The sequence below is a fragment of the Bombus vosnesenskii genome, unplaced genomic scaffold, assembly GCF_011952255.1.
Source record: "Bombus vosnesenskii isolate JDL3184/JDL3185 unplaced genomic scaffold, Bvos_JDL3184-5_v1.1 scf7180000013349, whole genome shotgun sequence".
NCBI classification, from domain to species: Eukaryota; Metazoa; Arthropoda; class Insecta; order Hymenoptera; family Apidae; genus Bombus; species Bombus vosnesenskii.
In genome coordinates, this window is record NW_022882985.1 from 1263139 (window position 1) to 1279876 (window position 16738).

Below are 16738 nucleotides of genomic sequence, written 5' to 3' on the forward strand. Positions count from 1 at the left end.
ATAGAGCTTCAATATGAAATATATTTCATAACTTAGGAGTTTCCGACCTGTTTTGATTCGCGACCTTCTTTTATAATAGCCAAATAATCTTCGATCTCTTCTCCTAAATATAGAATAAAAACATTTTTAACAAAATATGGCAATCTAGCTCCATTTATTGCAGCAACGTAGTCGCATTAAAATAAAGAAGCGCTAAAATCGTCAAAAGAGTTACGATTTCAAAGATTTGAAGAAACAATGTCAAGAAGACATTCTCAACCTTACATTTATACCACACGTATTATGTAAGCATTTCAAGGTCGTCCTTTGCCAGATCATAGTCGCAGTTCATCACTAGTTAAAGAATCTCGATTGAGCAATCTTCGAATGAACTTCGCTATGAAGAAGGCCAATGTTTAGTCTTATTAATTCTATCAAAATGTTCACTGTTCAGTCGTCCATAGTTAATCTATTCTAATGTTGGACGACACAGATGACAATCGCTGTTGTAGTGACTTGCGTTGCATACGTATCGAATTCTGTATGCAAACCGGATTAAAGTAACATGTTACGTAGGTCATAAATAATCAACATTATCGCAGGTTGATTACGAATTATCTTCTTTATTTGCTTCATCCTTGGATTTTCTGTAATGTATAAATCGTTTAACGAATATTATTAAACGCTTGCTTATTGGTATGAATAATAATAAATAATATTAATATAAATGCAGGCGATCAATAAATAATAAGTAACTCGAAAAATAAATTAAGAAAAATTAAGAAAAACATGATAACTCACGTCTAAAAATAGGAAGATACTAATATAAATAAATAAAACATCCTATATTCTTTAACCGTGAATAAGGCGAAAGAGAAAGTACATACTTCTTCCTTGGAATACATAATGATCAATGATAAGGATTGAACAAAGTCGAGTTATCACTTAATGATCCAGGAAATTATTCCTATAATTTTAAATAGAGCTTGTTTCATTAATAGTCGCTACCGAGCGTCGTATAGTGGAACATCAAACTATATTTACCAGTGAAATTTTTACAACGGCAACGATTCAGTTTTCTTGTTACCTTTCACTTTCTCCGGCGAGATAAATTTATGCATGTCGTTCGTTTATGTTGTTGAATTTTTACCGCGTTAATACTTTCGCAAAATACTGGTATCTCAGCTTTCTACTTTTTCGTCACGAGATCGATAAGGCTATCAATTTACAAATACATACATGCATTATTACCGTAATGCTCGATCAATTGTCATTCGAGGAATTATGTTTGTTTCATACTTAGGTTAGGTTGCTCAGTGCATACAAATTTTGTATTTATATATGTTTCATAATAACTTTCATTTTATCAATTTTAATTATGATCTTTTATTTTATACGTTTAGATTTGGGTTACATTACTGCATGATTTTCTTTGTAGTAGTGTCATTGAGATTAATTTGGTAGATCATTTCGTTGTCATACAAATGATATAGTTTGCAGAATTGAATTAATATCAGTGAAATTGGAATGAAATAATTCCGGTTGAATCTATTGATTAATTATAAAACACTAAATCAACTATTAATTGGTATTTAATAATGCTCTTATTTAAAAGCAGAAAATTAATCACAAAACATAGAACATTTGTTCTAGTATTTTATCATGAATTATACAATGTAACGATATACGCGTAGTCGATGGAGGTTAGTAGATAAATTCGCTTTGTTCTGAGAAACAAATATTAATGTAATTGCATATATTTGATATATAATTAAAATTTTCCTTCTCGACCAACTGTCTTATCAACGAACATAATATAAAACAATGGTATATTATATATATTACATATTGCATTATACATTTATGTATGTATATTATTTTTGTATATCGTTGACCCACTTTGTATCGTTGCTTAACGAGAAAGCTTTTTTTATATTCGAAAGTTGGTGAATAACATTTACCAAAGTATATTTCTATTTCGCTAATATCATTTGTCGTTTTCAATCTCAAGGTCGAACATAGAGTTTTCATACTTATTCTAACTTAAGTAACCTAAAAAAACGCAGCTTCGTTTTTAAATAACAGTTAAAATATTATTCAATGATAAGAATCTTATTTTGGGGGAATTTCAGAGGGTAGTGGACCTGTTAGAAATAAAAGTGGGGAAACGGGGAAAAATCTGCCGTCATGCTGCAAGAAAACGAACTGTCTAGTCTATCGATAACATTTTCACGCGCGTTACGTAAGCGTTTTCAAATGAACTCGATTTAAATCTTATGACGAGAAATTTAAATACTATGTGAAAAAAACGACAACAGAACAGCAATTAGATGCACGAACGTGTTACGATCAAACATTATTAAAGTGTATATAATACGAAAATATAAGTACATACATACGTATTGTGTCGCTGTGTATGTACCCAATGTGCTATTCACGTAGATTCGTGTACAAATACTATACAGGGTGTTTCAGACAATTGGTGAATGATGTCTTTAACGCATTCGGTGCTAATATAACAATGTGATTACTATATGATATTTACACTGAAGGTATAACGATACAAAACAAAGCAGAGATAAGACAACACTGTGCTCGAAGCAATTATAGATAAGACTGCATATGTAAGTATTTGGATATTTGAAGCAATTTAGCGAAAAAATTGATATTTTTCAATCATTCCAAGATCTCAACAACAAGTCACTTAATTTAAGTGTTCCCGTGGAAGCAATTTTTATCCACCTTAATTATTCTTTTTTTATTTATACTAATTAATATCAACTACTTATTTTTTATTAATGTCTGGTAATTGCGTATAATTGCCTGAAATAAGATCAAAGGTGAAAATTAGAATTGAAATTAATTTAATTAATTTAAAAAAAATCATGTTAATCTATTAAAATGTCTTTCTATTAAATATTAATATGTTTTCTATTAAAAAAATAGAAAAATAAATTAACGTGGTTTATTTGAAGTATATTTTATGTCTGAATGTTTAAATATTTATGCGCGTTGGACATGCTCGATAATATATGTATCATACATGTACCATGCGATAACAAAAAATACCAATTGCGAGGGACACTCTGTAGATACATATACATCCTACAAACACAAACTCGGTCGACAATGACTCGCTGATTTTTCGTTTCGTCCTGCTTGTGCATCAGTTCAGCGTGTCTCGATCGTGTTGGCAGTTACGTGTTCGTTGTGGCATGAGCATGTTGTGTCGTCTCGAAACGGGCCGTGCATGATCGTCGCGTTGAGAACTCGCTCTAGTTTAATAACTTCTCTATTTATCGATACGAGGCATCGCGACGTCTTTTGGAAACATGGATTTACCGGTAAGCGCATGAACATTGTCTATTTACTATTTTCCTGCTCGTTTAGTTAGCCTTAATTTGAAATATTATGGCAGTCGATTTTTATATATTTGTGCAAAATTTAATGGCGCAAAGACGGATTAAATGCGTATTAAATCTTCATAAATGCAGCAAATTTGTATAAAAATCCGCAGTCTAGTTATCTCTATAGCTATCTGAATGACCTAAGTTCGCAAGCGATCTCTCGTGAAATTAACGATTATCTTTTTTCCTATAGCTCGCTTGCATCTGGATGAGTTTTAAAGTTAGAATGAGAAGCATTGAGTGCGCGTGAGATACAGAAAAAACTTCTTTAGTATGCTAAGCGCTAACAGTTCGGATCGAGAATTTATTATCATAGGCATATAACCATAACTTTATTCAGTCGAGTGGAAAAATCTTAAAAAATCTTAAAAGCGCTAACAGTTCGGATCGAGAATTTATCATAGGGATATAACCATAACTTTATTCAGTCGAGTGGAAAAATCATTTTCAGTCGAATTAAGATTTTACAAACATTTTATTAGGCAAAATAAAAAATGTTATGAATTTGGAAACATCAACTACTTAAAAGTTCATTTCGAAATATGATAAGCTTCCTTATTTATTGTTATGATAAACACGAATTAATAATGAGAAGTATACACGGTGAACTTGAGATTATCTTTAAGTTTCCTTGTAGACCTGCATTATTTTTATATTTATCTATATTGAAGCTTTCTATTTAAGTAAATAGACTTGAGGATGATTGTAATTAGAATATAGGAGTATAAAATGAAAAAAATCTTTGTATCCACTACATAAGGTCGCAATAACAGAAAGAAGATAAGCAATTATTATTATTATTGCAATTATTATTACTATGTATTATTATTATTACATCCAACAAGAAGTATGTTACAGTTAAATATTTGCAATATAATTGAAAAGAAATATTTCATGATTTCCTTTTTTAATATTTCATAATAACTACATTAACTATATTTTACAACGAGTATTTCTAGTCATCTGTTATTTATATTAGCGTATTGTGATTTTCATCAAATGTTCTCACATGCGTTTAGTGTTTATTAATATTGATAAACAGTATGGTAATAATTTTTTAAGCACCAGCAGATGCTTTCAGAGTCGTTTTTTGTTAACGGCGTACATTAGCTGATACTTATGACTATTAATTTTATTTTATAATAAAAAATTGTACAACGGTGTTAAAGTCGAAACAAAAAACTTTGCAAAAAAATGATTGAAATAGATGATGCTGTGATATGCTCGTTCTTTATGTATAACAAGTTAACCATTTTGAAGCTTTCAATTTTTTTATTCGTTTAATTTCTGATGATACTAATCCAATTGTGATTTTAAATTTGAAACTTTGACTGATATTTAATAATTAATAATAATCTTAGTTATTACGTTTCGACAAGATTATTAATTTTCTTCTTTGTGTTGTTAAACTTTATTGCTGTTTTTACGGAATTGATCCTCTGTAAATAAATTAGGATGTCTGTCGCATTTAATTATTAAAATACTATAGACAATATTGTTTTAAATTAAAACGTTCTTATGTACTCTTTTATTAACTTAGCATTAAATGGATAATATTTAAAATTGCGTGTAAATTAACGAAGTAGTATATTATTTATAACGAAGGGAATATTATACAATGATGTCGTCTTGATTAAAATAAAAAATATTTTTAACCAACAATACAGATCTTTGTTCGATACAACACAAGTTAGTACATAATATAGATAATAAAATAAATGATAAGTAAATAATAAAGATAATACGTTCTTTTTAGAACATATTATCTTAAATAATTAAATAAAGAGAATTAGTAATGCTTCCAAAAGTAAGGATAAGATAATCTAATTAAAAATGAATCCTGATCATAATATTTGTTTTTATTGTAGCGTTTACAATAGCGCTGCAACAAAGACATTCAACGAGACGATAAAGTGGAAAAATGTCTGTCTTATTGGTCTATTCTGCTATTCTTTAAGGTGAATCACGTAACCTATTACGCGAGCCAATATCTCGGTAACTGTTCAATTGCAGACGTGCAAATAGCAGCTGTAGGAAGACGATACTTAGACAAACGACATTTTTACACACACACATATACACACCAATTGTCATAAATCTTCTCAATTCTCTTTTATGCTACGGGAGATTAATTTTTCGTATGGTAGTCGAGTGGATTTATATAAATAATGTGTAACCTTGGTAACAGTTCGTTTTGCAATTTATTTAGCTCTTATGGTTAAACACCATTCAACTAAATGTTATGTTGAAATTACTTACAATTTTATCTGCTAAATTAACGAATATTTTTATTTTATTATAGCGAGCACTTTCGTGACCTGATTAAAACAATATTACGAGTGAAAGCATTAACTATAATTATTGCTGAGTTAAGCTCTGACATGCTTCCGTATGAGACAGCATATATATGTAATTCCTCATTGGAAGCAATATTGAAACTGCACACAACTGATGTCTAAAACTTTTATCTTCTAAATTTTCTTATCGGAGAATGATTACGCTAATATTACAAAAATATTATCTTTCGATACAACTTCTTATCGTTTATTAAATTATCTTAAATAAAATTATGACTAGTCAGTTATGATATTCCGATTTCAGCACCAAGGGTACTTGATTCTTCTGCTCAAAAAATTGAGAAAAATGTTTAACAAAAAGCAGTATGATTAACTTTACAATCTAAAAGATGTTTATCCAATGTAATGGACAATTTCTTTCATGTGACAGCGAATCACAATATTGATCTAAATACAATCATTTATCAGTAAATTACAAACCGAACAAATCTATCATTACCTGATAAAAATCTTTGATATTATTTCTTTTTTTAAGATTGTTTTAGCGATATCAGGGGAAAACAATAAAGTGATCCGAGGTCATTTTCATCTATGCGAATAGAATTTTTAATTATGTCAAGTGACTGTAATGATACTATTACGTTCGAACGGTTTTGATAGGCGAATTCAGTTGACGAATGTAGTTTTTATTTGCCGAATTGCTATTATGAAAATTGATGAAATTATTACGTAACATTTGTTGTAATACATAACATAAAATAAAATAACAAAATAGTTCAGGGAGGATAAAATAAAATAATATTAAATAATCTATACAAACTGAAGCGTATAGTTTGGGAATTTTACAATAAATTCAACTTTTCGAAATTACTCCAGATTGTTTAGAATCTTGAATACCAAAAAAAAAGTTGGATTTAAATGTCGAGTGAGTCACAAGGAAATTTGTATGCATATCATAAATAATTTCCATAAATAAAGATTACTGGGGAAAAGACGTGATATTGGAAGAAATATATTTTATCTATGTACATCATTATTATTGTTCTTATCTTGTATGAGGTCACTTTTAATATAGAAAAATAAGTTCCATCTGCATAAAAAGTAGTGACAAAGACTTTTAACTATAAATCATTTTAATAAATATAATTTTAAAGTATAAATTATTTTAACAAGAATGTAATTTTTTGTTCAGTGTGTTATCCTATATACATGTGTATGATACCATTTTGGAGAAACTGGAAAAGAAACATGTATGTAGAAATAATTTTAATACCATTCACAGAAGTAATTGAAGATGATAATTTTATTTACCAAAATGATAACGCTGCGGTTCACGCATTGAGACACGCCTATCGATTAGAAAAAATTTACAAAATTTGATTTTATCAATTTTTGGTGTAATTCGATAAAAATGGCAATTACACAAACTTGTTATTTAAATTTTATTTTATCTATTTAAAAAGCGTGTAGTTTTATAGAAATTTTATATTTTGTTTCCTGTTAAATTACATTTTAACGTGTGTGTGTGTGCCTGCGTGTAAACGTCACTTCTATTGTTGTTACCGCAATCGAGATGTGTATTTCTCTTCTATTTGTTCCCAAAATGGTAGCGTACACAAACTCGTTGTTAGAATGGAATAATTATAAGATTTCACCAAAAAATATAGCTGCTTTATCGACATTTCGGGGAACTGTAGTTGAGAATGTGGTATTGAAATACGTGGATAAAAAAGTTCAATTACGTAAATTCATATTTTTTCAAGTACGTATCTAATCAAAAAATTTTTTGCTATCATACGACTAACTATATTATGACGCAAAAAGTTCGTAGGTCGAATCAATGAATTTCTGACGCAAACTACGCGAATATATCTGAATACAATACAATACTGATTAGAAAAAATATCTTTACTGGGTAAAATTGTTCTGACGGATATCGTTATTCGTAGAAGGATCTGTTGTAACATATAGATGTTAGATTATCGCTAAATATGACGATATAATGAGTTCATTACCATTACAATTATGTCAGGAATCTTTTTCAGAAGCAAAACAAGCACTGAAATAGAAATAAAATTGTTAATATCATGTTAGATAATCTTTGTCTTAAATTTTTAAACATAAGAGCAACATCGTTACTTTAAAAAAATCCTTTTCATTAGATCCACTGATGATATAATTGCTGTAATCATGTGATAGTCTGATATTGTTATCAGATACATTGATACATGGTTTATTACTGCGCTACTTACGTTCTGTTTGCTGAGTCATTAATATGATATATTTTGGTAAATTTGCACGATTTTTCCCTTGTAAATTTGCTTCAAATTTAAATTGCCATTATTCTCAAGGTTTTTCAGTCTTTCTTTCAGTTTGCACGTCTCAAAAGTTGATCTGATAACTCTTCCAATCACTATCACATTTTTAACATTTTGTACATAAATACATTTTATGTGAATAACATTTTGTGTTTGCGCGAACAAAACGTTCCATTTATTCACGCAAATATACGAAGGGATTAGAAGAGAAACGGGCGATGTCAAGTTTTAAGAGTTTATCAATAAACGGAAATTTATTTTTCAATATATGTAATATCACAATCTCATATTTCCTCGTAGATATTATATCAAAATAATTTAACTTTATTCCTCGTTTTATTCTACATCATTTTCAACTTGTACATATAATTCTGAAAAATATATAAATACATTAAACTGTACAAAGTGAAAAGTACGTTGTATACCTAAATTTATTATGTAACTACTGTAAAATTCGAAAAATGTTTATTCAAATTAATGCGATATATCCAGTGGTAAAGAGCATGTGAAACTCGAAATTCATTAAAATTGATATTTCCCCTTTTTCCTTGGTGGTCCCTTCGTATGTATTATTTATAAGAGATAAATATAATTTATGCAGGTAGTCACGTAGATAGCACGAAAGATTGATGACCTAGATGTTGAACGGTGCCCTCGGCAAAATTATAATTGTCAAATTCCAGCAATACGAAAATGCTTACTCATCTCGATTACAACAGAACCGAAGCCGAACTGATTCAAGGGAACGCTTACACGTGTCATTTTGTTAATGATTCACTTGGAACCAGTCGTTAGATAAATCAGACTTCGTTCCTTCGATATTTATGCTTCTTTTTTCACTTTTTATTAAAAATCTCATATGAATGTTTTTTTCATAGCACGGTTATAATATTCAGATATTATTCAGATATTTGAGAATGTCATGAAATGCTAAATTGCTTAACACTGACTACCACGCCGAAATTACATGTTTCGCTCAGGATGCTACGGGAATGTTTTTATTATTCAAAACACATCTTCCCGAATGGACCGTTTATCTTATTGGGGGTCACGGCTAACCACCGTGGCGTCTTGGTAACAGTTAATAGCGACATATTATAATAAGGTTCCGTTTATTTCAACAGACCATTCACATTCATTATTTCATCGTAAGCAAAACGTGCAGAATATATTGTTGAAACGTGTAGAAGATATTAGTAAACAGTATTTGCTCATTCATTTGTTCTTATATATATATATATATATATATAATAGTAAGGTATGCACACACTTCTAACTTCAATTATATGATTAAAAAGCAGCATTTACGATCATTTTCTAAGGTGTGTTTATAATAATATTCGTAGATGACCCCTCAAATATATGGCAAACACAGTGCACCGTTAGATGCAAGATTTGTTCTCATTTTTTTTTTTTATTGATGTTCTAATAAAAATGTTTAATTGTTCAATGGGGCACTTCTTATTTCAAAGTACCTGCCATTTATCGGTTATATTCAAAATGCCCTAACTGTACAATTGTAAGAAGTTCAAGGTCCGCTCCAGACACCAATGACCTCCGTGGCATCACAGGAGAAACCGTGGCCAGTCATATACAGGGTGGTTGGTAACTGGTTGTACAAGCGGAAAGGGGGTGATTCTATGCGAAAAAAGAAGTCGAAAACATAGAATACAAATTTTTCGTTTGAGGCTTTGTTTTCGAGAAAATCGACTTTAAATTTTCGCTCGGTACGCGTGCACTTTATCGCGTCTCGTTATAACGGATCTCACTGTAGATTTTTAAAAAATTAAAAAAAAAATTTTATTCTATATTTTCGACTTCTTTTTTCGCGTAGAATCACCCCCTTTCCTCTTGTACCACCAGTTACCAACCACCCTGTATGATCAATATGACAGTCAAAGTGTTAGTGTATCATTTTATTTGACTGTATGCTATTTTGAAGTAATTACGCAGTGAGTTTCAGTATCTAGGAATAAATAAATCCAAGTGATAAATTTACTACGTGTTGTATATTACTGCAGTCGTTAGCGATAAATGCGACTAGATTATATTTTTGAATTAGATTATATTTTTCTGACTTTAACGCCAATTTATTAAGTGACTCTATAAGTTAAATGAGACTTATTAAACTATGACCTAAAGAGATCCCAAAATATGTAAATTTCAGTTATAGTAAAATATTAGCCACAAAGATATCATAAAATATACCAAATATCCATGAATACATATAGAAACATTATTACCTTTTTAGAAGAAATTTTATGGATTTCAATCTGTTCAAAGTTAATAACTCGTTGTATATCTTAAAGAATATTAATTTTTCAGTCAATATTTCAAAATGTATGGATTTCCCCGGAATAATAAAATATCAAATAAAATCTTGATTACTTGTTTAATATTAATAGAGCCAATTAGTTAACTAACTAAATTATGATAATTAATGTGACAATTTCTTGTATTGTTTCAGACTGCAGGCGCGCTACACCCAAAGGCAATAAGAATGGCAGGTTCTCCGGTGCTGGAGATGGAGGACAAGACAGAGGTTCTCGAGGAACCACTCTTCAACACCCTCGACATCATACTGCTCACTGCCCTTTTATTGGCTGCATTATGGTGGTTGATGCGCAGAAACAAACAAGAAGAATACACGGCCATCTCGAAATCCTATTCCATCCAGTAATAATGAATTATTATTACTAATATCATTAACATATTGATTGACACAGTGAATATCGGTGACCCGCGTTGCTAAATTTTTTCGAATAATTAAAACAAGATAAATATTATGGACTAAACATTTTTGAGTAGTTTTGCATTAATTAAATGTCATGGTATAGTATATTTAAACCTATTACAGCTCGCAGAGAAAAATCTATAAAATTCGGATGACACTCGACCATTGTTAATATAATCATATATATAACTATAAGTATGTACAATACTATAAATGCAGTATGTAGTATCTTTCATATAACATGGGAGATACGTTCTGCATTATGCGATTTCCCTGTTATAGAGGACCTATGGCGGAATGTCATAATAAATTTTTTGTTACAGGCCAACTATGTTCCCTGCGGTACAAACATCAGAAAATTCATTCATAAAAAAGCTGAAGGCTTCCGGTAGAAGTTTAGTAGTATTTTACGGTAGTCAAACCGGAACCGGTGAAGAATTTGCCGGTAGACTGGCCAAAGAAGGCATCCGATATAAAATGAAAGGCATGGTGGCTGATCCTGAAGAATGTGATATGGTACTGATTTATTTGTTAAGACAGAAATACAAACTACTAATCTTAGTCTTTGTTTCATTTAAGAAGTAGCATTTTCTTTTATCAGATTAATTAATTTCAATAAAAATTGATTATATAGTTAGAACATTAAATTAAATTTCGTAGAATTTCGTTGATTAATTTCATTTATATTTAATATTCAGTTATCTTTATCACATCTAATATTCATTAATATTTTGATTTACGTAATTTAAATTATACCTTAATTCCACTAAATATTTGATTATCATTAGAATTTATCGACATAAATTCGATAATAAAATTCAAGTATGAAATAAATAAACCAATAATAATATGTAGTAGAATTCAAGTATAAATTAAGTAAATCAAAAGGGAAATTACTTTGATGCTTCGTTATTTTATTCACTTATTCGTGATCTTAAATAATTGTAATTTATTATAACAGGAAGAGTTAATACACTTGAAAACAATTCCAAACAGTTTGGCAGTATTTTGCTTAGCTACATATGGAGAGGGTGATCCTACGGACAATGCTATGGAATTCGTTGATTGGCTAAAAAATGGAGATGCTGATTTGAATGGATTAAATTATGCCGTAAGTATTTTATATCTGATATTGAAGTTGAAATTATAATTATATGGTTTTAGTATTACATATAGATATGTAATAACATTTAATCTTAAAAATACATTTTTAAAATTATAATACAATCGTGCAAATGTGTGCATATTTGTAATCATAATTTAAAATAACAAATAAAATATAGTATGATGCAAAAGTAAATTAGAACTTATTTTCGTGTTGTTAGATGGCGTTGTATATCTTTTCACATGGTTATAACATTAGAGTAATACAAGATCAGAGTACTGTTATACTGTTCATTTGCATTGAGCATTGAATTAAATATTATAATAATCTATGTTACATTATAAGTAATATCATCAATTATTTTCCTCTGTGATGAAATTTTCATTTATGTAACAATAATGGAATATTACATAAGTACTTCATAGCAGTCACATGTGCAGCTACATAGATAGCATTTATTAACGTGTGATAGTGTTCTTTATTGTGAAAAAATAATTCTTTATTATAATTATTACGGTTATAATAGCAGCAGAACTTTTAGTAAATTGTAAAACATTCCTCGAAAAACATTCTAACAATGAACGTAAAAAAGTTCGACAAATTCTTCCAAACGATGATGAAGCATTATAGATGCAACAGCGCTACCCAACGGCGCTTTTCAATGTTAGTTTTAGCGCCAACGTCTGAGGTACATGAACTAATATTTAGAAATTTGTCTACCGATGTTTATATTTTTACAATTAAATTTTGTAAACATATTTTATTAAAATTTGTCATATATTTATTCATGTCTCATTATAATAAAATTTTTAAATATTTTATATAACACATTCGTAATATATATATACAATATTTCTATGATAAGTATTCAAATATTTTCGTCGATTACTGCATAAAGTATAAAAAGTATACATTCATTTATTATTTATCATTCTTTTCGCTTTATTTTGCAGGTATTTGGTCTTGGAAATAAAACATATGAACATTACAATGAGGTAGCTATATATGTCGATCATAGATTAGAGCAACTTGGTGCTACACGCGTCTTCGAACTTGGTTTGGGAGATGACGATGCTAAGTAAGTTTATAGAGATACCAAAAACAGTTTCATATCTTAAATGTTAAAGTTATACAAGTATAAAGTTGTATAAAGTTATACAAGATAACCCCAAAATAAAATATATAAAGTTATAATATATATATATACACAATAAATATATGTATATACATACAATAAATAATAATATATAAAATAAATAATTATAGTATAGAAGATGATTTCATCACATGGAAGGACAAGTTCTGGCCAGCAGTTTGTGACTTCTTTGGAATCGAAGGTACGGGTGAAGATGTTAGCATTAGACAATACAAGCTGACTGAACACGTTGACATACCACCTGAACGCATTTACACTGGTGAAATAGCTCGTCTTCACTCACTTAAGAATCAAAGAGCGTATGTTTAATTTATCTTTTTGTAAATATATTGAGATCATAAAAATATTTATCTAACTTAATTTAATTTCTACAGACCTTTTGATGCAAAGAATCCTTATTTAGCTCCAGTACACGAAAACCGTGAACTTCATGGTCCAACTTCAGAAAGATCATGTAGGCATATAGAATTTTATATGAGGGATCAAAAATGCGATATGAAGCTGGTGATCATTTAGCAGTATACCCTGTAAATAATGCAGAACTAGTAAATAAAATTGGAGAAAAGTGTGGTGTACATCTAGACACAGTGTTCACTCTTACAAATACAGATGGTAAATCAGAAATCAACTAAATATAAATTTAATTAATATTAGTGTCTTTATAATGTGAATTTTTTTATATATTACAGAGGAATCTACAAAGAAGCATCCATTCCCTTGTCCATGTTCTTACAGAACTGCTTTGACACATTACTTAGATATTACTAGTAATCCACGCACTCATGTTCTTAAGGAATTAGCGGAATATTGCAGTGATCCAAACGACAAAGAAAAATTAAGATTAATGGCGTTAACCAGCGCAGAAGGCAAAGCTGCATATCAGCAATGGGTAGTTCAAGAAAATAGAAATATTGTACATATTTTGGAAGACATTCCTAGTTTAAAGCCTGCCTTAGATCATCTTTGTGAACTTTTACCAAGATTGCAATGTCGATATTATTCGATTTCCTCTTCTCCCAAGGTATGTTGGAATTATTTTGCAGCAAGTTACTGCATAAACTTGAATTTGAATTTGAAATGAACATTGAATAATATAAACAATATTACATAACATTAAATTATTAAATATAGTAAAATAATAAGATTGTATAATTTATATAAAAAGTACAGTTCTTAATTTTTTGTTCTCTATTATTGTAATTAAATAAGACTTGTTAGGGAGTTCTAAAACAATTTCTTGATTAATTTTCAGCTATACACAACATCAGTCCATATTACTGCAGTTGTAGTGGAATACAAAACACCTACAGGTAGAGTTAACAAAGGTGTAACAACTAGTTGGTTAAAGGAAAAGCATCCTTCAGATCCACCATGTTATGTTCCTATTTTGTGCGAAAATCTCAGTTTCGTTTACCAACCCGACCGTCGATTCCAATAATCATGGTTGGTCCAGGTACTGGTATAGCACCATTCAGAGCATTTATACAAGAACGTGATTTTGCCAGAAAGGAAGGTAAATACAATACAAAAAAAAGTTACGTTAAGTTTATCTGTATTTCTTTAAATAAATCGTAAATTAAATAAATGTATTATTTTTAATCTTTTAGGAAAAGAAGTTGGAGATACTATTTTATATTTTGGATGTAGAAAAAAAGATGAAGATTTTCTTTACAGAAAAGAACTTGAGGAGTATGTAAAGAGTGGTACTCTAATCTTACATACTGCATTTAGTAGAGAGCAGGCTCAAAAAATATATGTTACACACTTATTGGAAAAGAATAAAGAAGAATTGTGGAGAGTTATCGGTGAACAAAATGGGCATATCTATGTGTGTGGGTTAGTATAAAATATATATATGTACACATATTTTTTTATTGTGTAATAATTCGTGATATATATTCATAAAATATATGTATATTTGTTTGTATTTTAGAGATGCAAAAAATATGGCACGTGATGTACACAATATTTTATTAAAAGTTGTAATGGAAAAAGGAAAAATGTCAGAATCAGATGCTGCAGATTACATCAAGAAAATGGACTCACAGAAACGTTACTCGAGTGATGTATGGAGTTGAATGAGGGTATTTAATTTATGATGTCACGAATATTTATAACTTAAATTGTTAAAATTTTTTTTAAATATGCCTTTATGAGAAAGGTTAACGATAATCATCTTCGTGCAATTGTACGATATACATATAATCGCTTAAAGTACTAATTGATAATTGTATACATCAAAATCATACAAGCACTAATTGTATTTATTATACATAAGTAGTTAACGTATTTGTATAAAAAAATCTATTCTATATCACAATGTTAAATAATTGCAGCGTTAACATTTTTCTGGGACTCGTTAAGAGTGCAATAACAAATTTAAAATATAATTTTACATTTAACGTGCGTAATACCTGTATAATACTACAAAGTAATAAATATTGGTACAGAAGAGACACGAGATGATAAACCAAATTATTTTATTATGTAATATTAATGATGTAATAATGATATATACAAAGTGAAATATTCACCAAATGTTACAATATTTTTATTAAAAAGAAAAAGGAATTATTAAAGCAGCTATTGTGATTAAAAATACATAGCCTTTATACTTTTGAGACATTGTACAAAAGAATTATATATATAAATATATTTTCCTATATTGGAATGGAAGTGATAAATATATGCCATTTTAAAAAATTCATCATTTTATATTTCCTAAAAATAACCTATTGCTAAATATCTGCCTTATTTATTATTATGTGAAAAAACTTCTTAGAACAAAGTGACAGTATTTCAAGGTAATCACCATTTTTTAAATAAAATCCTATGTTTATTTTTCAATATCCTTGTAGAGCATGAAAGAACAAATTCAATGATCACATTGTTTAATCCCTTATTCTTTAATACCTTAATAATCATATTGTTTCCATCATTCAATCTTAAGATATTTGCGACTGAAGTGTAGATGTGCAATATTTAATTATGTTCAATCGATAGGTAGCAAAATTAAGAAATCCAAATTATTTGGTTGCTAGGCATAATTTTTCAATTTTTGAACGTTCAAATGAAAGTTTAGGACAGGAAGAGAAAGAATTAATGAATTAATATAATAATAATTAATTAGAATAAAGAATTAATAAAGATTAGTTTCATATGAATATTCTCTCCCCAGTGTTTTAGTTATAAGCAAGTTTTAAAAATCGTTTGGATGGACAACATGGTCGCATGGACAACGAAATACTATATAACGTAATACTACAATATATGACATAATACATTACATCGTAATACATTATAACGTAATTCTATATAACGTAATACAAGTTAACGTTATATACTACAACGTAATACTACATAACGTGATACATTACATCGTAATACATTATAACGTAATTCTATATGAGGTAATACATTATAACGTAATATAATATAACGTAATACATTATAATGTAATATAATATAGCGTGTTATGATATAACGTAATAAAATACAAAGTAATACTATATAACGTAATACAATATGAATGAGATGTAGAACGTGAAAGGTGCCTAATGAATACTCGGCGCTTTGTTCAACAGTTTATTTATTTGCTTTACTAGCAACTTCACAACTCTCGACTCGCGACTCCTACTGACGACTGCCTACTTACAACTGCTCTTTTGATCCACTTGCTTTCCTTTGTCATCTTTCGATATCCCCACTATGCTCGTTTTTATATCCGTCCGCGATCATGGTA

At 29.1% G+C, this 16738-nt stretch overlaps 1 protein-coding gene and 1 long non-coding RNA gene across 2 annotated transcripts; one reads left to right on the plus strand and one right to left on the minus strand.

Annotated features, from left to right (window-relative positions):
• Positions 1–589: 589 nt before the first annotated feature.
• Positions 590–1356, minus strand: LOC117236440. The gene is made up of 3 exons (XR_004493853.1): positions 1024–1356; positions 781–946; positions 590–626 (listed from the first exon to the last, which is right to left on the minus strand). It is a non-coding gene; the product is annotated as an uncharacterized LOC117236440 (long non-coding RNA).
• A 1818-nt stretch (positions 1357–3174) lies between these two features.
• Positions 3175–15597, plus strand: LOC117236438 (NADPH--cytochrome P450 reductase-like). Its single transcript, XM_033499384.1, is given in 13 exon segments — positions 3175–3323; positions 10469–10677; positions 11059–11251; positions 11697–11846; positions 12794–12918; positions 13107–13295; positions 13371–13465; positions 13468–13608; positions 13686–14017; positions 14249–14378; positions 14381–14509; positions 14604–14832; positions 14930–15597. Coding segments are annotated over 13 exon segments (2079 nt in total). The 5' UTR covers positions 3175–3311; the 3' UTR covers positions 15075–15597.
• The last annotated feature ends 1141 nt before the right edge of the window (positions 15598–16738 follow it).